Here is a 22,782-nt window from a genome sequence, read left to right on the forward strand (position 1 = left end):
AAGCAGGGCATTCGTTAAGCGAGGCACCACTGTATATGAGATTCCAAAATTCTTTGATTTTCCGGCAACCCCACCACATATGGTACAAATCACCTCTGGTCTCCCCACACCTCCAACATAGATCTGAAATGGTTTTATACATTTTGGAAAGTTTAGAAGGTGTGAGGTACCAACGGTACTGCATTTTCACCATGTTTTCTTTGATTGTAGAACACGCAGTAAATTTCATGTTTGTTTTCCAGAGGGCCTCCCATTCATCCATCATTATTGCACGCCCAATATCTTGGGCCCATCTTATCATTACTTCCTTTACCGCCCCCTCCTTGACTTCCCAGTCAGGGAGAAGGTGGTACATTCTTGAAATACTCTTATTATTATTATTATTATTTAACAGATCTTTTTCTAATCTGGAAGGTTCTGCATTAAATCCTATTTTTTAAAAAAAATCCAATTTGAATGTTTCGTGTAGTTGATGATAATCAAACCAAGTTGTTAAGTAACTTTTGATTTCCTCATATCCCGCTTCTTCCATGTTGTAGTCGGAAGCCTAAGTCTACTGGCTGCTGTTTGGCTCCTATATTCTTGGCTGCGTCTTTGTTTGGAAATCCCAGTGAGCCAAGGATTTTTCTATAACACCCCAAAACACCTTTAGCTTAATGGGGCACAATATTCGAATAGAAAGTGACCTTGGAGGTTAGCTATTGGAGAAAACTCCATGGACAAAGACAACAGGCATATAAAAAAATATTACATTATTACATTAGTCACTGTGAAATTACCCATCTGTCAGTTTGGGTTGCTCTCAAAACTGGAAGAGATAAGAGGAACTGAAATTAATTATTTTCTCCACATTTCCACATCTATTTGCACTTTTTAAAAAGTTCACCCCTTGTCACAAGTGTGGTAGATCTGGAACTATATCTGATAATTGGATAAGGTTAATGTTCTTTACTTGGACTTTGTCATTTCAACCCAAGTGCAACTATTTCATAGTTTTCTTCTTATAACCACAGCCCTGAGATTAAGAGTCTCATGGTCTATGGACTGAGCTTATCTCACTCCTGTTCAGTGTCATTTTTCAACAATGCAGAAACAAGAAAAGGTAGGATCATAGACTCATAGAAGGGACCTCTAGGGTCATCTAGTCCAACCCCTTGCAATGCAGGAATCTCAGCTCAAGCATCCGTGACAGATGGCCATCCAACCTCTGCTTAGAAACCTCCAAGGAAGGAGAGTTCACCACTTTCCGAGGGAGACCGTTCCACCGACAAACAGCTCTTACTGTCAGAATGTTTTTCCTGTATGTTTAGATGGAATTTCCTTTCTTGTAACTGGGAGCCATTGCACTTTGAGAGCATGCTGGCAAGGATAATAATAATAATAATAATAATAATAATAATAATAATAATAATAATATATTTATTATTTATAACTGGCTGGGTTTCCCCAGCCACTCTGGGCGGCTCCCAACAGAATATTAAAAACATGACAAACCATCAAACATTAAAAACTTCCCCAAACAGGGCTGCCTGTTCAGATGTCTTCCTAAAGTCAGAGAGTTGTTTATTTCCTTGACATCTGATGGGAGGGCGTTCCACAGGGAACCTTGGCCACCACCAAGAAGGCCCTCTGTCTGGTTCCCTGTAACCTCCCTTCTCGCAGTCCTGAAAAAGCACAACATGTTTCAAGAGCTTATATAAACAACCTTTGGACAAACTGGCAGGGCCTGGAATCCTGCCTCCCTGCCTTGTTGGCTCTGATCCTGACGCTCGAAGAATATCTGGACTGTAGACCTTCCTCCTCTGGAGAGAGGAGCCTGCAGCTGCTACCTGCTGGAGCGATGGATCTGCTGGGGAGCACGACAATCTTCTTGGTCATATCCCTACTCTTCCTCTTGGTATGGGGGACGAGACCTAAGGCGAAAAATATGCCCCCCGGGCCAACACCCCTTCCATTCGTCGGGAACCTCCTGCAGCTGAAGGTGCAGAACCTTGTTGGAAACTTCCAAGAGGTAAGAATTGGGGCTTCATAGAATCATAGAGTTGGAAGAGACCACGAGGGCCATCCAGTCCAACCCCCTGCCAAGCAGGAAACATCATCAAAGCATTCTTGACATATGCCTGTCAAGCCTCTGCTTAAAGACCTCCAAAGAAGGAGACTCCACCACCCTTCTTGGCAGCAAATTCCACTGCCGAACAGCTCTTACTGTCAGGAAGTTCTTCCTAATGTTTAGGTGGAATCTTCTTTCTTGAAGTTTGAATCCATTGCTCCGTGTCCGCTTCTCTGGAGCAGCAGAAAACAACCTTTCTCCCTCCTCCATATGACATCCTTTCATATATTTGAACATGGCTATCATATCACCCCTTAACCTTCTCTTCTAAGCCATATCCCAGGCTCCCTGCCCCACTGGGACTTTGGGCAGGCCTTGTCTCCTGGCTATCTATTTAAGCCACCTGCACGCCAGTTTCCCAGAGCCCAGCCTTCTCCGAGTGCTTTACAGCTGCGTAGCACAGAGCGCGGCAAAATAACATTTTGGAAACCTCCTCAAATGACGGAACAAGACTGCAAACAGCTGCAGGCAAGGATTCAGAGGGAGACATCTGGCGGCAGCTGGGGGGGGCAGGCTGGGCCAGGGGGTGCCGTTTGGAGGACGAGAGGAAATGGTTGCATTTTTTTGAACGAAAGAGAGCCCAGGTTGCCTCAGCCAGGTGCCCTGGAACTACAACTCCCAACTGCAATGGCCAGGGCCGGTGGGAGTTGTAGTCCAAAAACTCTGGTGCAGAGCTCCAGATTTGGGGAAGGAGCAAGAGGAATGGAGCTGGAAAACAAAGATGCTCTTTGTGGGGATAAACATGTTTTCATAACCAAATGTCTCATGATCTGCCCTGTTCGTGACCCTCCTTTTACTCTCTTTCCACACTCTCTGATTTGTTTGCACGGAGCTTATGCAACGGCAGTTGTTTATTGAGCATCTATCCAATGTGAGGCAAACGGATGGTGCCATGCCAATCGGTCGTCCCATATTCTCAGAGCACTGCATGTCGAGGTCCCCCAAACCACCCTTCAAACAATTCACACCACGGACAGAATTTTTGTTTGGGGCTTTTGGCATGAATTTGGCCACAACTTTATTAAAATACAAAATATGTGAGTGGTTGCGTAGGCATTGGTTCACCAAATGTCCCCTGAGGACAGAACTAGCCTTAGGTCAGCAAGGGGAAACCCTACCGGGAGAGACAGGGAGCCGGATGTGCTAGCCCTCCCCTCTCCCTCCAGGCTCCCAGGGGCTCTCGCACGGCCCTGGTCCCCGACCGGGGGTTACCGACATTGCATATCGAGCCCCTGTATTCCTGACCGGAATTTCCCCTACACACAGGCATTAACTTGAGGGGCCAACGCAGTCAACAAGACCCCCTCATACAACCAACAAAATAACCAATGCCTAACCGCCAACCTTACAAGTTGTGACTATTGGCTATGCAACAGGCAAAAACCAGATGGCACCAGCCAATCAGCCAAATGGAAAAATTCCTACCGGGCCCCTGCCAAGCAGACGACCCCATGACAGGCACAGCAAGGTGGACACACAGGGCCGTCTTAAGCCCCCTCCAGAGCCTCTCCAAGGGCCCGGGAGTGCCAAGCGGACTGCGGCGGCAGCGGGAGGCCACGTCCGAGGACTCCGCGCTGCGCCTCCTTCTCGTTTCCCCATCACTGGGTTCCGCTCAGTCAAGCTTCGCCACCAGCGCGCGCACTGCGGGACCAGCAAGACCTGCTTGGGCGCTTTGCGCGCGCTGGTGGCAAAGCTCAACTGAGTGGAACCCAGCGCTGGGGAAACGAGAAGGAGGCCCAGCGCGGAGTCCTCGGAGAAGGAGCGCAGTCCTGGCCAGATCGCCGGAACCCTGCGTGCAATTGGCGCCCTTCCAGCGCCCGGCGCCATGGTTCTCCACACCACTAGCCTCTATGGCTAGGACGGGCCTGTGAACACAGAGGCATAAACATAGGGAGGGAGGGAGGGTGATCCGAAGTATGTAGCCAAAGAGGAGGAATAAACCACGTGCCTGCCTTTTATACTCCTGGCTGTCCCTCTGAAATTGAAACATGCTTTTCTCCCCAACAGCAGCCTGGGTCCAATCAGAACGGTGGCCAACTCATAGCCCCCCCCCCAGCAACTCAGGGTGGTTTGCTAGGCCCCCACCGCAACACGTGCTCTCAGGGCTGGCCCTACATGCAGGCTGGGTGGCGCAGGGCACCACGGCGCTGGCCCACCAGGAGGGCGCCGCAAGCTGCGCCCACCTGCTGGCCAGCCGGTCCGTCACGCAGCTGCGCCCACGGCAACCGTGCTGCGCCTGCCCACCCGCCCGCCGCGCAGCAGCGCCTGTGGCAGCCGCGCTGGGAAACGGGGTGGGAGGGCGCTGGAGGGATCTGGCGCACCACGGCGCCAGGGGCGCTTAAGACGGCCCTGCATGCTCTCCGTGAAGGAGAAGCCGCATTTCCTCATCCATTCTCTGAATGCAAAAAAGTCAGGTTTTATGTGTGTTTCTTTTCCCAGGCGGAGCAAACTGCACTTCCATTGCAACAGCCAGCATGGGCTTTACCCCCACCTTCAAAATCTTGATATGGTCGAGGCAACCTAGCTCTCTCCCTCGAAGCTTGCACCCACTCTGAAAGCAAACCACCCCCCCTGGCGCCCTTTCAAAGGGTTGTGTACCACAACTGCAACCTCATACAATCCTCCAAGTATCCCGATTTTGGATTTGATCCCGAAATTTCCCCTCTCCCCCCCCCCCCGGTGCCACTAGTCCAACCCCCTCCAATGCAGGAATCTTTTGCCCAAGGTGGGACTTGAACCCACAGCCCTGAAATTAAAAGTCCCATGCTCTACTGACTGAGCTATGAGAAACTCCCCTATTTACATTTGAGGAATGTTGGAGGGTATGCAACCTATCTTAGGGTGTCACACATACTTGCCGAGTTTGGCCCATCAGCTTAAGGGCCAGAGATGGAAGATAATTTTCAATGGGCCCTAGTAGAGCTTTGGTACGGACCAGACCTCACCCCAAAATCTCTCCCACGGCCACCACGGCTGCTGGTCTTCTGCAATCACCAGCACCCTGATGCCTGCTTTGTCTTTGCAGATGAGCAAAAAATATGGGCCGATCTTCACCGTGTATTTTGGATCAGACCAGGCCGTGGTTCTCTTTGGTTATGACATAGTGAAGAAGGTCCTCGTTGATCGTGGAGATGAGTTTCTCGACCGGGGCAGCTTCCCGTCAGCAGATAAGACCAACAGAGGACTCGGTATTGCATATCTTACATGGGGGAGGGGGGCACCGTTAGCCTGTGTGGAAAAGTGGAAAGGGTCTAGGCCAAGGGTGGGGGGATCTCAGCCCTGAGGGCTGGATGTGGCCCTCCAGAGCTTTCTGTCCGACCCTCAAAGTGCTCCCCAGGCCACAAACCTCATCTTTTTAAAAAACAAAAACAAATTAATTCAAATTTAACGCAAATTTAAAAGTTGACTTTCCCTTTCAATATGTTTATTTTACCCTCCCTCCTTTGCTGCTCACAATAAAATACTTCCCCCGTAATTTCTGTTAGTTTTCCCTCCTTCGGCATGCCCCCATGCAACTCTCAACAGTCCCGGCAAGCATGGTTGGGTGATGCCAGGGCTGATGTCAGCATAGATGGGTTGGTGGTGAGTGCAGCCCAATCCACCCGGCAGGCAACAGGGAGACCAAGGCTGACCTGACTCATGGCTCCATGCATTGGCAGCATCAGGGGGAGGCGTGGCCCCAGTCCCGCTCGCTTTTGCATGCACATGCAATTGCATCTGCGGAACGTACACAGGGGGTCCGCAGAAATGTTCAACAACTTGGGGTGCTCTCCTCAAAAAAAGATCAATGGTTTGGGATGATCTCCCAAGCTCAACAACTTCTGCTCTTTTCTCTCACTCATCTCCACTCATCCTGTAAATAGTTCCTGCATGAATAAAGCCTTTGAACTACAGAAAGGGTGGGATCCGTGGTTTGACTTTTGAAAAATAAGGGGTCCTCAATAATCAGCTAATTGGGAACCACTGGCATAGACTACAGAGTGGCTCTAGACACAGGACAAAAACGCTATAAATAAGTCATAAATTAGATTGTCATAGCAAAAGAAATAAATCCCTATGGGAAACAGCATTTTAAAATTTTCTGCTCTCTGACATCATCTGGTGCCACGTGTTTATAGCACATTTGAATCACTTTTTTTATTTAAACTAATGTAGCCGAGTCCTATGTTTCTTCTGCAGGGATCGTCATGGCCAATGGCGAGCGCTGGGTCCAGCTCCGCCGCTTCACCCTCACAACCTTGAGGAACTTTGGGATGGGGAAGAAGAACATTGAGGAGAGGATCCAGGAAGAGGCAGGGTACCTGATGAAGGAGCTCAGGGCCAAAAACGGTGAGTAGGTGCAAATAATTGCCCTTTGAAATCTCCAGGGTATGCATTTTTAAATATATAAATATCTAGACTAAGTAAGACTGTGTTGAGGGGGGGGGGACTTTGCTGCTTCCTCTTCTTTATTGTAGTAAACATCACCTGCCCATTTGCTGTTCTGATTACAGGTAACTTGCATCTTATTTTATGTATGTGATCACAACTTTGCACAGGCGGGAAGAAATAAATAAAGGCGGTATAAATAAATAAATAGGGAGAGGATGAAACCTACTTATTTATTTCCCACCCAGAGCCAGCATGTCCATTAAGGCAAACTAGGCAGTTGCCTAGGGCGCCAAAATGGAGGGGGCGCTGGCCAGCCTGCCCCCACCCCCGCCGCCCACCGCTCACCTACCCGCCGTGCCCAGAAGGGAGAGCGAGGGCTCCGGCAGCGCCTTCCCTCTCTGCCAGCACGGCGAGCAAGAGCGCGACAACGCGTCGCCGGGGCTGCAGGCAGGCAGGAGAGCGCCTGCCGCGGCACCCGGAAGCTCTGGGCTGCAACAGGTGCTCGCGGTGGCTGGGGAAGGGACCTGGCAGGCACCTCTCCACCTCTGGGGCCACCAACCTCCCATGCTGGCCACCCCTCAGGGCGATGGCGGGAGAGCAAGCGGGGGATGAAGGGCTCTGCGCACCCTTCCAGCGCTCCGGTTGTAGACCCTCATGCCTGCCTGCCTGCCACCGCCTGCCCTGGTCCCGCTGCCTCGGGACTCCCCGCGCAGGACGGGAGGCAAGGTGGGCGACTCGCGGCCCGCCCGGCAGCAGCAGAGGCGGCAGCGGTACCAACGCCAACGCCCCGCTCGCCCACGGGGGGGGGCAGATCAAGGAGGGGTGGGGAGGGGGTGTGCGCCAATCGAGGCAGGGGGTGGCAGCGGCAGAGCCGTGGGGCTTGGTGGCTGGTTGCGCCCCACCGGCCATTTGGTGGTGTGCAGGGAGGGGGAGGCCGCTGGTGGGACCGCGCAGCTCCCCAGCTCGCTGGGGCGCCCCTGGGGGGCCGGCGCCCTGTGTTTGAAATATGATTGGCCGGGGGGGGGGCGCCAGAAGGTGATCCCGCCTAGGGCACAAAAAACCCTAGCACTGGCCCTGTTCCCACCCACCTCATCTGTGCAAAGCTGTGATCGAGCTATGGTGTGAGAGTTCTGGTAAGTGTTGAAGATTCATTGCCCGTGTCTGCAGTCATGGGATTGTTGTCTATCACATGACAGTATATGTTTTCATTCCACAGAGTGGGAAGTGACGGAGACAGGATGTTTGTGTTACTGTGTGCCATGTAGTGGGACTATTGTCTTTTGTTCTTTCTCTTTGCTGTCTGATGCTAGAGCATGTGTTCACCTTGCTGTGCCTGTCATGGGGTCGTCTCTAGCCATGTCGCTGTGCTCCGAGTGTATTACAGTGGTACCTCTACTTACGAATGTTTCTACTTACGAATGGAGCTCCGTCCGCCATCTTGGATGCGGTTTAGATAGGATTTTTTCTACTTACGAATTTTTAGATTGGGTTGCTTCTACTTACAATTTTTTTCTCCCAATGCATTCCTATGGGATTTGACTTACACATTTTTTTGACTTACGAATGCATTCAGAACGCATTAAATTCGTAAGTAGAGGTACCACTGTATATGTAAATAAAGTAGATTAGCCAAAATGCTGAGTTGCTGAGTTCTGTTACGCAACTGTACAAACTGCGGATCCGTTAGTGTGCTGATGTCTTCAAGGCATCAGTCGCTGTGATGTTCGGGCTGAAGAAAGCTTTTGAAGCTCCCGAACGATCGACCAGGAGGGAGAGAACATGCCAGTCGGGCATGTGTCTCTGCCAGGGTCCTACTCGAGAGTAGGAGATCCTAGCAGCCCTAGAGCAGTGGTTCATAACCTTTTTTGGCCATGCCTCACCTAAGCATCTCTAAAATCCTGATGCCCCCCCATGACATATAATTCTTATTATTCCAAAAGTGAACTCCTACTCACATGGAGGAAGCCTAAAAGGCCATTAACTGTTAATAACTCATTCTCGAATTGCCGCCCCTATGGGGCGTGTGCCACACATTGGGAACCATGGCCCTAGAGCCTTTCTTGTCCTGCTTGATAAAGAATCAGGCAACAACCTGGGAAGTAAGTTTAAATACATACTTTACTTACTATCTTGTACTGGTTCACAGCAGTAAAAACTATGAAGGCATAAATCTTACATTTTCCAGTGCTCGGTGGGGAACTGTACCAGCCAGGAGGCAGGCATCTGAGGCAGGGGAAGCTTCAGAGCTGGAGGGTGGAACACAGGATGGGTCAGAAAAGGGCAAGGAAGTGAAGGCTGGGTGTTTCCCCACCATCTCCTGCACCACTGTCTCCCAGAACCAGGAGGGGATTGAAGAGGGATGAGCAAAGGAAGTTTCCACACAGGCACAGTCTCCAGCTTGTCAGGGGAAGGGACATAAACTGGTGGAGAGAGAGAGTGATCCCAAGTTGCTGCAAATGCTCCATAGAGCAAGGACCTGAGAACAGCTCTTTGAATATTTAGAACTGGCAAAGAAGACTGGGGAAATTCGGAACCATTGAGGAAACGAAGGACCCAGGCTGAGGGAGTCTTAAAGAATGGAAAAACTCTACTTTATTTATATTTAACATTTATTTTTTGGTCACATTTTTCTTTTTAGGTAACATATTTTTGCTAACTGATGAGTGGTGTATTTTCTTTTTACTTCGGTGATGCAATATTTAAAAGCAATAAGAATATATTAATTAAAAAGAGAGAGAATAGCGGCCTAGATGCCAGATTGGCATGTGTCAGTATTCGGAGCTGTAGAATTTGACAATTGTTTATTCGACATTAAAGAGTGAATCCTCTGCCGTGTGCATTTTTATTTTTATTTTTGGCTGGGGCATGCCTTGACACAATCCCTCCCGACTCCGATTCCTTTGCCAGGCCAGCCCTTCAACCCAGCCGTCCTGTTCAGTTGCGCAACGGGCAACGTGATCAGCCACATCCTCCTGGGGGAACGGTTCGATTACAATGACCCGGAGTACCGCTGGATTCTCCGCTTGCTGTTCGAAAGCTTCCTTTTGGAGAGTTCCACTGCAGGGCAGGTGAGGAGGACCCTGGGTAGCAGAGGAAAGAACGTCTCCACCCCCATGGTTCTGCCTGGACACTGAGGTCCAGCTCCGAGGGCCTTCTGGCTCTCCCCTCCCTGTGAGAAGGGAGGTTACAGGGAATCAGGCAGAGGGCCTTCTCGGTGGTGGCATCCGCCCTGTGGAACGCCCTCCCATCAGATGTCAAGGAAACAAACAACTCTCTGACTTTTAGAAGACATCCGAAGGCAGCTCTGCTTAGGGAAGTTTTTAATGTTTAATGTTTTATCGTGTTTTTAATATTCTGTTGGGAGCCGCCCAGAGTGGCTGGGGAAACCCAGCCAGTTGGGTGGGGTATAAATAATAAATTTATTATTCTTATTATTCTTCTTATTATTTTTATTATGGCAAATGGGGAGCGAGCCACCTGCCGCCGCCACCCCTGCCACTCCCGCTCCCCTGCACCACCAAAGTATTGCTTACTGGAACTGGGGAAACCCAGCAGGATTGGTGGGGTACAAATAATAAATTATTATTATTATTATTAATATTACTACTACTGAGAGGGATCCACAAGAACACTCCAGAACCCGGAAGCTGCAGCCACTGCTCCTTGCTTCTCTGGTGCATAGCTGCCAAATCTCCCGTATTCCCCGGGAAACCTCCGTTTTTCCAGCCGTTTCCCGCTGGTAGCCCAGATTTTAAAAAACCCCGTAAATCCCCTGGATTCTTACCGGAGGCACCTTTTGCGCATGTCTGGAGTCTCTGGACATGCGCAGAAGCGATTTCTGGTGCTGCAGCCACTTTGGAAATGGGCAGAGCATGTGTAGAAGCAACTTCCAGTGCCGCTCTGCCCGGTTCCAAAATGGCCGCAGCGTGACTTCCGCTGCCGCGCTGCTGCCGATCCCGGATTTTTCAATCTGGGAGTTGGCACCTATGCTCCGGTGGTGATGGGTGATGCGTGAGGAGTGAGAAACAGCAGCAGCAGCGAGATTTTGCACAAGCTCTGTGACTTTTCGTGAGATCTCTCTCCCCAGCAGCTGCCGCCGCTGTTTCTCCTTGCTTGTACGTGGGATTCTGCCACCCGAGGCAGCTGCCTCAGTCTGCCTCCTGGGCAGGCAGACCCTGCTGGAAAGCATGCCTTGAAATCAAGCTTGCTTGATCCAGGAGCCAGCTGCAAATGATAGCATACACCAGCAGGCATCCCCAAACTCGGCCCTCCAGATGTTTCGGGACTACAATTCCCACCATCCCTGACCACTGGTCCTGTTAGCTAGGGATGATGGGAGTTGTAGTCCCAAAACATCTGGAGGGCCGAGTTTGGGTGTGCCTGGCATAGACACTCTGCTGGGTCTGCTCTCCTCAGCTCTCCTTTCCCAATTAACCTCCGTTTCCAGGACCCAGCCCTGTGACATCACGGGGTCCTAGGTCTCAGGTTTGGGCCCTGAAATCTCAGGGACTGGGATGGTTCTGAGCTGTGTCACATGTTATAAACAACAGTGCAATTTATTTTAGTTTGCTGAAGAGATTCAAACTCACCAAAGCTGATTCATTCACCGCTATGTCTGTACGGGTGTTTTCCCCACCCCTCTCTCTCCTTCTCTCAGCTCTACAACATCTTCCCCAGGGTGCTAGACTACTTGCCTGGTCCTCATCAAACTTTCTTTAAAAACCTCGGGGACATCCAGGTCTTCATAGCCCAGAAGGTGAAAGGTCATGAGAGAAGTCTGGACCCCAATGCTCCCCGGGACTACATAGATTCCTTCCTCCTCAAAATGGAGCAGGTGAGATAGGGAGGAGCGAATTTATATGTCTGAAATTGTTGTTGTTTAGTCGTTTAGTCGTGTCCGACTCTTCGTGACCCCATGGACCAGAGCACGCCAGGCCCTCCTGTCTTCCACTGCCTCCCACAGTTTGGTCAAACTCATGTTCGTAGCTTCGAGAACACTGTCCAACCATCTCGTCCTCTGTCGTCCCCTTCTCCTAGTGCCCTCCATCTTTCCCAACATCAGGGTCTTTTCCAAGGATTCTTCTCTTCTCATGAGGTGGCCAAAGTATTGGAGCCTCAGCTTCACGATCTGTCCTTCCAGTGAGCACTCAGGGCTGATTTCCTTCAGAATTGAGAGGTTTGATCTTGCAGTCCATGGGACTCTCAAGAGTCTCCTCCAGCACCATAATTCAAAAGCATCAATGTCTGAAATTAGGCACCTGCTAAAAACAATTTTGTTCAGATAAGCCTCCCCAGATATGTAGAATGTTGATATGTGCTTTAATCTGGTTTTGCTTCTCATTGATTTGATTTTTTAAAAATGTTTTAAATACCTAATTTAACTGGCTTTACTGATAATGTGATTGTTTTGTTCTTTTTGTAAACTGTGCTGTGGGGTTTTGGTTTTTTACAAAGGTGGCGTATAGATTTGGTAAAAAGTAGTAGGATGCTGATTAAGTCTTGGTGAAGCATCATGTCGGGTCCTAGTGTAGAGGATGATCTCATCTGTGTTTCCCCCCCATTTCCAGGAGCAGCAGAACCCCAAGACTGAATTCACTAGAGAGAACTTGAACATGGCAGCTTATGACTTATTCATCGCTGGGACAGAAACAACAAGCACCACCCTGAGATATACCCTCATGATCCTGCTTGAGCACCCAGCCGTGCAAGGTTGACTAACCACTGAATTAACTGTGCTTGCACTTGTCCTCGCGGCTTGGGTGAATTAGAGCTGAATAATCATTTACAATTTCTGTAGTTCAAAGGCTTTATTCATCCAGGAACTATTTACAGGATAAGTGGAGATGAGTGAGAGAAAATAGCAGAATCTTGTATCGAGAGAAAAGCAATCAAAATGGCTCAGCTTTTATTTGTGAACTTAAACAGAGGGCTACAGGCAAGTGCTGGCTAGATTGCTACACAAACAGTGCTCTCATGTGGTTTAAAGTGCCCTGATAAGGGAAATCATAGTATCGCTCTATTCTGCCTGGGTCAGATAACACCTGGAGTACTGTGTACAGTTCTGGGCACCACAGTTTAAGGATATTGATATGCTGGAATGTGTGCAGAGGAGGGCGACCAAAATGATCAAGGCTCTGGAAATCAAAACTTCAGGAACGGTTGAGGGAGTTGCGTATGTTTAGCTTGGATAAGAGGAGACTGAGAGGAAATAGGAGAGCCATCTTCAGATATCTGAAGGATACGATCTGAAATATCTATGTAAGATGGGGCAAGCTTGTTTTCTCTTGCTCTGGAGGGTAGGACTCAAACCAATGTCTTCAAGTTACAAAAAAAGAGATTCCGACTATACATAGGAAGAACTTTCTGACAGTAAGAGCTGTCCGGCTGCTTCGGGAGGTTGTGGACTCAATGTCCTTGGAGGTTTTGAAGCAGAGGTTGGATGGCCATATGTTATGAATGCTTTGTGATTCTATGATTGTATCTTCATTAACCACAAACTCAAGAGAAGGAAATGTATATGCTTTTCTCCAGCATGCATTTCCTTTGTGGTTGCTGGGTGTGTGTGTGCTTGAGTCATTGAGTTGTGTTTCTCTGTTGGCCTCTTCCTCATGTGTAGATATCTGGCTGAACGTCTTCCAAAAGCATGACTAACTTCGACTGTGAAGGCAAAGCATAGCCAGCATGTTTAGCAAGCATCGATAGCCTTATGCTTCACGAATATGTCCAATCTTCTTTTAAAGCCATCCAAGTTGGTGACCGTCACGGCCTCTTGTAGGAGGGAGTTCCACAGTTTAACTATGCACTGCATGAAGAAATCCAGTGGGAGGTTTTTTTCCCTTGGGGCTAATAGCAGCTGAGAAGTTTGTGTGATCTTCATCTGGAAGGGTTAAAAAAACTTCCCTGTTCAGCTGCAGTTTACGGTTTGTAAAACTTTCTTGCATCTACAGTTGGTGGATTTAACAACTCCTCCTCCTCCTCCTCCTCCTCCTCCTCCTCCTCCTCCTCCTCTTCCTCTTCTTCTTCTTTGGCGATCCCTCATAGCCGAGTAAGTCTGTCTTCCATGAATATGGCCTTAACAGCGTGTAGTAGGTGACTGTGGAGGCCAATTCTGGATTTGCACATCCTTCCACAGTGGGAACAAAGGTTCCCAGGCAAGAGTTTATCACAGCCAAGCATGCCTTCCTCTTAGCTCATTTCCCTCTTTTGTCCTGAGTTCAAGTGTCTTCAAAGTCCACGACACCTTTGGTAAAAGCCGTTCTCCAGTTGGAGCACTCACAGGCCAGTGTTTGCCAGTGTTTATACTATACATTTTTTTTAGATTTGCCTTGAGACAGTCTTTAAACCTCTTTTGTTGAGCACCAGCATTACTCTTTCCATTTTTATGTTCAGAATAGAGTAGTTGCTTTGGAAGACGATCATCAGGCATCCTCACAACATGACCAGTCCAACGAAGTTGGTGTCGAAAAATCATTGCTTTGACAGTGGTGATCTTTGCTTTTTCCAGTACACTGGCATTAGTTCGCCTGTCTTCCCAAGTGATGTGTAAAAATTTTCTGAGACATCATTGATGGAATCTTTAGAGGAGTTGGAGGTGGCGTTTTTAAGTGCATGTTTCACAAGCATACCAGTAAGGTTGGTAGTCCAATAGTTTTGTAAACAAGCCCTTTGGTTTCCGTGTGAATGTCCCGGTCCTCAAACACTCTGCACTTCAATCAGGAGAAAGCCGCACTCACAGAGCTCAGGCGATGCTGGATTTCGTGAGCAGTTTGGCCATACTCTCCTGAGTGGGAACATTCTAGGGTGATGTTGCTAGGTTTCAGAATCGGGTAGCAAGAATTGGCTTTCTTTCCCCTCCTGCATCTGCCCGGACACTGAGATCCAGCACCGAGGGCCTTCTGGCAGTTCCCTCATTGCGAGAAGTGAGGTTACAGGGAACCAGAGAGAGGGCCTTCTCGGTAGTGGCACCTGCCCTGTGGAACGCCCTCCCAGCAGATGTCAAGGCAATAAGCAACTACAGTGGTGCCTCGCTTAACGAATGTCCTGCTTAACGAAATTTCCGCTTAACAAAAGGTTTTTTCGAGCGGAGGTTGCCTCGCTAGACGAATTCGTTTTACGAAAAATTCGTCTAGCGAATCGCGGTTTCCCATAGGAATGCATTGAAATTCAATTAATGTGTTCCTATGGGCAAAAAAAAAAATTCAAAAAAATTTCAATGCATTCCTATGGGATTCGCTAGACGAATTTTTCGTTATAAGAAAAGACCCATGGAATGAATTAAATTCGTCTAGCGAGGCTCCACTGTATTATACTTTTAGAAGACAACTGAAGGCGGCCCTGTTTAGGGAAGTTTTTAATGTTTGATGCTGTACTGTTTTTAATATTTGGTTGGAAGCCGCCCAGGTGGCTGGGGAAACCCAGCCAGATGGGTGGGGTGTAAATAACAATTATTATTATTATTATTATTATTATTATTATTATTATTATTATTATCTGCTGTGATGTGACCTGGATGTGCTGCCTTTTGTGTCCACTTCCAGCAAAGATCCACAAGGAAATAGATCAAGTGATAGGACGGGAGAGGCCGCCTGTCATGAAGGACCGCCTTGAGATGCCTTACACAGAAGCCGTCCTCCACGAAGCTCAGCGATTCTTGGATTTCGTACCCTTAGGGTTCACCCGTGTGGCGAAACACGACACCGAAATCGAAGGCTATTTCATCCCCAAGGTACCTGGAACGGCATCAGAGTCTGCTGAGAGCTTCAGAGCAGTGGCAGGGAACAAACAGGCAAAGGCTGATGGGCACATGGGCTTGACGTCTTCTGCCTTCTTGGCTTTCCCCAACAGGGTACCTCTGTCTTCCCCATCCTGAGTTCTGCACTGCATGACTCCAAGCAATACGACAACCCCTACCAGTTCACCCCAGAACATTTCCTGGATGAAAAAGGGAACTTCAAGAAGAACGGAGCCGACATGCCCTTTTCCGCAGGTGGGGAGCTCTACCTTTTCCTTTCCCACAATGAGCAGTGGGTCAGACTTGATCAGGGCTGGGAGACCCTTTGCTGCGCGAGGGTCACAACCATAGCTGCCAAGTACCCCGTTTTCCCTGGGAAACCCCCGTTTTTACTTACCTTTTCCCGGTGGTCCCCCGTATCACTTCGTCTCCCGTTTTTCTCCGTTATTTTCTCCTGCCGGCGGCCATTTTTTTCTGATTTGCCCTTCTATGGGCACCAAAAATGGCCGCCACCAACACCGGAAGTCGCGTCGACGCACTTCCGGTCATGCGTAGAAGCTACTTTTGAAGCCGGCGGCGGCCATTTTTGGTGCCCATAGAAGGGCAAAGTGACACCGGAAGTTACGTCGACACAACCTCCGGTGTCACACGGCTGCCGGTCCCGGATTCTGCAGTCCAGGACTTGGAAGGTAAGGTCACAACTTCTCATGGGGTCACATGCCAGCAGCGGGGGCGGGGGGAGAGTCAATTTTACCTTTCTATCCTCCATCTAGGTAACAAAGAGGCATAATTATCAGCGTTCAGGAGCCTATTCCAGACAGCCAAGAATGCTCTAGTACAGGCACCCCCAAACCTCGGCCCTCCAGATGTTTTGGACCACAGTTCCCATCTTCCCCAACCACTGGTCCTGTTAGCTAGGGATTATGGGAGTTGTAGGCCAAAACATCTGGAAGGCCGCAGTTTGGGGATGTCTGCTCTAGTGGGGTGCAAAGCCAAGCCAAAGAAAGTATCGCCTGGGAGATTCCCGAGCTGTCAATATACAGTGGTACCTCGGTTTATGAACACAATTGGTTCCGGAAGTCTGTTCATAAACTGAAGCGTTCATAAACTGAAGCGAACTTTTCCATTGAAAGTAATGGAAAGTGGATTAATCCGTTCCAGACGGTCCGCAGAGTACTTAAACTGAAGCGTTCATAAACTGAAGCGAACTTTCCCATTGAAAGTAATGGAAAGTGGATTAATCCGTTCCAGACGGGTCCGCGGAGTACTTAAACTGAAGCGTTCATAAACTGAAGCATGGGTGTAATTGGTTCCGGAAGTCTGTTCATAAACTGAAGCGTTCATAAACTGAAGCGAACTTTCCCATTGAAAGTAATGGAAAATGAATTAATCCGTTCCAGATGGGTCCACGGTGTTCATAAACCGAAAATTCATAAACCAAGGTGTTCATAAACCGAGGTTCCACTGTATATATACTGTATATGATAAGAATAATATTGGAGAAAACTGGGTATTGAAACCTGCTTAACCTAAATCATATATCCCAGTTTCCAGCGGCCCTTTAAAGTACGCTTCACGCAGAGTATACGCAGTCAGAAGTTGACCTGGCTAAGAAAACAGCACCAAGAGCGTAGGGAATTATCTCCCTTATATGAAACCCCTTACTAGCTGTACACTTTTAAAAGTATACAGATGAAAATACAAACGATTGGGTTTCTTTAACTGAAAAACAAACTGACTCTAAAGAGACTTTAAACTAAAGATAAATGCTTTCTCTCTTAGCAACAGTCCAACCTTCAGCCCCTTCCAAACCTCCCACAAACTCCCACATAACTCCCATTAAACTACCCAAGAATTAACTGCAAGCTAGCATTGTTGTTGTTTAGTTGTTTAGTCGTGTCCGACTCTTCGTGACCCCATGGACCATAGCACGCCAGGCACTCCTGTCTCGCACTGCCTCCCGCAGTTTGGTCAAACTCATGTTCGTAGCTTCGAGAACACTGTCCAACCATCTTGTCCTCTGTCGTCCCCTTCTCCTAGTGCCCTCAATCTTTCCCAACATCAGGGTCTTTTCCAAGGATTCTTCTCTTCTCATGAGGTGGCCAAAGTATTGGAGCCTCAGCTTCACGATCTGTCCTTCCAGGGAGCACTCAGGGCTGATTTCCTTAAGAATAGATAGGTTTGATCTTCTTGCAGTCCATGGGACTCTCAAGAGTCTCCTCCAGCACCATAATTCAAAAGCATCAATTCTTCGGCGATCAGCCTTCTTTATGGTCCAACTCTCACTTCCATACATCACTACTGGGAAAACCATAGCTTTAACTATACGGACCTTTGTCGGCAAGGTGATGTCTCTGCTTTTTAAGATGCTGTCTAGGTTTGTCATTCCTTTTCTCCCAAGAAGCAGGCGTCTTTTAATTTCGTGACTGCTGTCACCATCTGCAGTGATCAAGGAGCCCAAGAAAGTAAAATCTCTCACTGCCTCCATTTCTTCCCCTTCTATTTGCCAGGAGGTGATGGGACCAGTGGCCATGATCTTGGTTTTTTTGATGTTGAGCTTCAGACCATATTTTGCGCTCTCCTCTTTCACCCTCATTAAAAGGTTCTTTAATTCCTCCTCGCTTTCTGCCATCAAGGTTGTGTCATCTGCATATCTGAGGTTGTTGATATTTCTTCCGGCAATCTTAATTCCGGCTTGGGATTCATCTAGTCCAGCCTTTCGCATGATGAATTCTGCATATAAGTTAAATAAGCAGGGAGACAATATACAACCTTGTCGTACTCCTTTCCCAATTTTGAACCAATCAGTTGTTCCATATCCAGTTCTAACTGTAGCTTCTTGTCCCACATAGAGATTTCTCAGGAGACAGATGAGGTGATCAGGCACTCCCATTTCTTTAAGAACTTGCCATAGTTTGCTGTGGTCGACACAGTCAAAGGCTTTTGCATAGTCAATGAAGCAGAAGTAGACGTTTTTCTGGAACTCTCTAGCTTTCTCCATAATCCAGCGCATGTTTGCTATTTGGTCTCTGGTTCCTCTGCCCCTTCGAAATCCAGCTTGCACTTCTGGGAGTTCTCGGTCCACATACTGCCTAAGCCTGCCTTGTAGAATTTTAAGCATAACCTTGCTAGCGTGTGAAATCAGCGCAATTGTGCGGTAGTTGGAGCATTCTTTGGCACTGCCCTTCTTTGGAATCGGGATGTAGACTGATCTTCTCCAATCCTCTGGCCATTGCTGAGTTTTCCAAACTTGCTGGCATATTGGGTGTAGCACCTTAACAGCATCATCTTTTAAAATTTTAAACAGTTCAGCTGGAATATCATCACTTCCACTGGCCTTGTTATTAGCAATGCTTTCTAAGGCCCATTTGACTTCACTCTCCAAGATGTCTGGCTCAAGGTCAGCAACCACACTACCTGAGGTGTACGAGACCTCCATATCTTTCTGGTATAATTCCTCTGTGTATTCTTGCCACCTCTTCTTGATGTCTTCTGCTTCTGTTAGGTCCTTACCACTTTTGTCCTTGATTATGGTAATCTTTGTACGAAATGTTCCTTTCATATCTCCAATTTTCTTGAACCGATCTCTGGTTTTCCCCATTCTATTGTTTTCCTCTATTTCTTTGCATTGCTCATTTAAGAAGACCCTCTTGTCTCTCCTTGCTGTTTTTTGGAAATCTGCATTCAGTTTCCTGTATCTTTCCCTATCTCCCTTGCATTTTGCTTGCCTCCTCTCCTCCGCTATTTGTAAGGCCTCGTTGGACAGCCATTTTGCTTTCTTGCATTTCCTTTTCCTTGGGATGGTTTTCATTGCTGCCTCCTGTATAATGTTACGAGCCTCCATCCATAGTTCTTCAGGCACTCTGTCCACCAAATCTAAATCCTTAAACCTGTTCCTCACTTCCACTGTGTATTCATAAGGGATTTGATTCAGATTGTATCTTACTGGCCCAGTGGTTTTTCCTACTTTCTTCAGTTTAAGCTGGAATTTTGCTATAAGAAGCTGATGATCTGAGTTACAGTCAGCTCCAGGTCTTGTTTTTGCTGACTGTATAGAGCTTCTCCATCTTTGGCTGCAGAGAATATAATCAATCTGATTTCGATGCTGTCCATTTGGTGATATCCATGTGTAGAGTCGTCTCTTGTGTTGTTGGAATAGAGTGTTTGTGATGACCAGCTTGTTCTCTTGACAGAACTCTATTAGCCTTTGCCCTGCTTCATTTTGAACTCCAAGGCCAAACTTGCCAGTTGTTCCTTTTATCTCTTGATTCCCTACTTTAGCATTCCAGTCCCCTGTAATGAGAAGAACATCCTTCTTTGGTGTCATTTCTAGAAGGTGTTGTAGGTCTTCATAGAATTGGTCAATTTCATTTTCTTCAGCACCGGTAGTTGGTGCATAAACTTGGATTACTGTGATGTTAAAAGGTCTGCCTTGGATTCGTATCGAGATCATTCTGTCATTTTTGAGATTGCATCCCATTACAGCTTTTGCCACTCTTTTGTTGACTATGAGGGCCACTCCATTTCTGCTACAGGATTCTTGCCCACAGTAGTAGATATGATAGTCATCCGAACTGAATTCGCCCATTCCCTTCCATTTTAGTTCACTGATGCCCAGGATGTCAATATTTATTCTTGTCATCTCATTTTTGACCACATCCAGCTTACCTCCACTCATGGTTCTTACATTCCAGGTTCCTATGCAATATTTTTCTTTACAGCATCGGACTTTCCTTTCGCTTCCAGGCATATCCGCAACTGAGCGTCCTTTCGGCTTTGGCCCAGCCGCTTCATCAGCTCTGAATCTACTTGTACTTGTCCTCCGCTCTTCCTCAGTAGCATGTTGGACGCCTTCCGACCTGAGGGGCTCATCTTCCAGCGTCATAACTTTTATATGCCTGTTGTCTTTGTCCATGGAGTTTTCTTGGCAGGGATACTGGAGTGGCTTGCCAGTTCCTTCTCCAGGTGGATCACGTTTAGTCAAAACTCTCCACTATGACCTGTCCATCTTGGGTGGCCCTGCATGGCATAGCTCATAGCTTCTCTGAGTTATTCAAGCCCCTTCGCCACGACAAGGCATTGATCCAAGAAGGGGCAAGCTAGCATTATAACTAAGCAACTCTCATACTAAGATTCAACTAAGGAATCTCTTAAACTGAGAGTCTCTCTTACTAAGATTCAACTAGGAATCTCTTAAACTGAGAACAACTGAGAGAGTGATCTACTAAGAGATGAATCAAACTGAAAGATCTAACGAAGAGATACAGAAAGCTTTCTGGCAGAGCCTTATATGCAAAAAGCAGAGCCCATGCCTGTGAGCAATTAACAGAAACACCGGCACCTGTTTCTCTTAAACAGACAGTATTTACATTACACCGGCTCTAAAGTAACTTGACTATTCAAAAAAATCCAACAGTCCAGCCCCCTGTTCTCACAGTGGCCAACCAGAGGCCTCTTTTGGGAAACTCGCGAGCAGGATTCGAACACAAGAGCAGCATTCTCCCCTCCTGTAGTCTCCGGCAACTGGTATTCAGAAGCATTTGCTGCCTCCGACTGTGGAGGCAGAGCCTAGCCTTCGTGTCTAGTAGCTATTGATAGCCCTCTCCTCCATGAATATTTCTAATCCTTTTTAAAAGCAGGCTAGATTTGTGAAGTACCTGGATTGCAGCGTCTCCTTTCTTCCTCCCACAGGGAAGAGAAGCTGTCTGGGTGAAGGATTGGCCCGGATGCAGCTCTTCCTGTATCTCACCACCATCCTGCAGAGTTTTCATCTCAAACACCCTCCGGGAGTCACCAAAATTGACCTCACCCCAGAGGTCAGCGGCTTTGGGAACATCCCACACCAAGTCTCCATCTGTTTTGCTCCACGCTAAGCAGCCCCCCTCTGCTCCGGTGGTCCTCTTTGCCCTCTCACAAGGGTTCCCAGCTTCCGTGAGGATCAATTGATTGATAGATTGATTGATTAACAATTACTATAGGAGTGAAATTGGGTGAGATGATTCTCGGGTGCCGTTTTTGGGGAGGCGATCTCATTTTTACTTTTAATTTGTTTTATTAAGTTTGCTTGACAACATTACATTGTTATATATGGTATTATGAAAAAAGAAAAAGAATGCAGATCAAAGGCAGTTCTATACAACACAATTTATCATATATTCTTTCATATGTACATAAGACTTCCTGCCACCCCCAATGTATTTTCCTTTATATGTTGTATTTACCTTTTCTATTTTCCAATTGTGTACATGGCCGTCACTTTATACTAATTATGTAATCTGAAAATTTATTACTACTTATGAAACCTTTTCCTTTAGTTTTATCTATCATATATACAGAAATCATTCAAATGCTGTCATAGACGCCGCACCGCTATTGTATTTCATTAAATATTTCTTAATCATATCCAATTTTTGAATAAAGTTTTGATTTATATTGCCTCTCAGCCTATTCGTCATTTGAGCCATCTCGGCAAATTCTAACAATCTATTTTGCCATTCTGTTTTAGTAGGAACCCTCTCCCCCTTCCAGTTCTGTGCAACCAAGATTCTTGCGGCCGCAGTTGCATACAAAAAAAAATTCTTTTGCATTTTTTGGTAACTTTCTACCTACGATTCCAAGTAGGAAGGCCTCAGGTTTTTTTGGAGAAAGTTATCCTTATAATTTTTTTTCAGTTCATTGTATATAACATTCCAGAACTCTTTGATTTTTGGACATGACAACCACATATGAATCAGGTTTCCTTCAGAGAGCCCACACCGCCAGCATTTGTTGGAGATATTTTTATACATCTTAGATAGCTTTGATGGCGTCAAATGCCAAAAATGATGATCTCATTTTTGTCGCGTGCAAAAGAAGCCAGATTTGCTTCCTCTGACTCACACTTGCGTGTATGAAAGGGTTAACCTGAGCTCTGAAATCAAGTTGCCACTATGGGTAGAGCAGGCTCCCAGCAGCCTTTCCTCCCCCCTCCCCTTTCTCTCTTTCTACAGCTTTCCTCAAAGAAGGAGCCATGCAGCTTGGCTCCCAGCTCAGCAAATGCTGCATATGAATGAAGAATCTCTCTAAAAGGATATTTTTACAGCCTGCATCTGCATGATCCTTTTGTAAGAAAACCAAGTTCTTTCTTTTTAAGTCAGTTGGAAAATTTTCTCCTTTATTTTACTGGCAGCAGATGGGGTCTTGTTTATTGTAATTTTCAGAAACTCTGTGAGTAAAGATCTAAGTGAAGCATCTGTGATTTATTCTAACCTAAGTCTTTTCACGAGGAACATTTCTTTAAAGGTGGGTGAGGGTAGATGTAAAATCTAAGCATGTCTAAATGTGCTTGGAGCAATTGCCATTGTGCTAACTCTGCTGTGAGCTGTGTGGATCGAAGGAACTGTCAATTTTGGCTCTCTCAGCTTCTCATTTTTCCAATCTTAAATTCAATTCTCCGCACAGTTCTCTCCAGAGAGAGAACCAAAAAGGTCTTCAGGTTCTATCATGACTGTACCTCTCTGTACTTTATTTGCACTAGGTTGCCATCATGCCAGCGGCCAAGAGCAGCGCCCTCTATCTGCCCTTTAGCACA

At 47.3% G+C, this 22,782-nt stretch overlaps 1 protein-coding gene across 1 annotated transcript; it reads left to right on the forward strand.

The window, feature by feature from the left end:
* Window positions 1-1,665: 1,665 nt before the first annotated feature.
* LOC118091882 (cytochrome P450 2C25-like) lies at window positions 1,666-21,649 on the forward strand. Its single transcript, XM_035129431.3, has 9 exons — window positions 1,666-2,011; window positions 5,136-5,298; window positions 6,290-6,439; window positions 9,389-9,549; window positions 11,139-11,315; window positions 12,049-12,190; window positions 15,019-15,206; window positions 15,326-15,467; window positions 20,904-21,649. Exons 1-9 carry the CDS (start codon window positions 1,841-1,843, stop codon window positions 21,083-21,085), a joined length of 1,476 nt encoding a protein of 491 aa, XP_034985322.1. The 5' UTR covers window positions 1,666-1,840; the 3' UTR covers window positions 21,086-21,649.
* The last annotated feature ends 1,133 nt before the right edge of the window (window positions 21,650-22,782 follow it).

The sequence above is a fragment of the Zootoca vivipara genome, chromosome 11, assembly GCF_965207765.1.
Source record: "Zootoca vivipara chromosome 11, rZooViv2.hap1.1, whole genome shotgun sequence".
Classification (NCBI taxonomy): domain Eukaryota; kingdom Metazoa; phylum Chordata; class Lepidosauria; order Squamata; family Lacertidae; genus Zootoca; species Zootoca vivipara.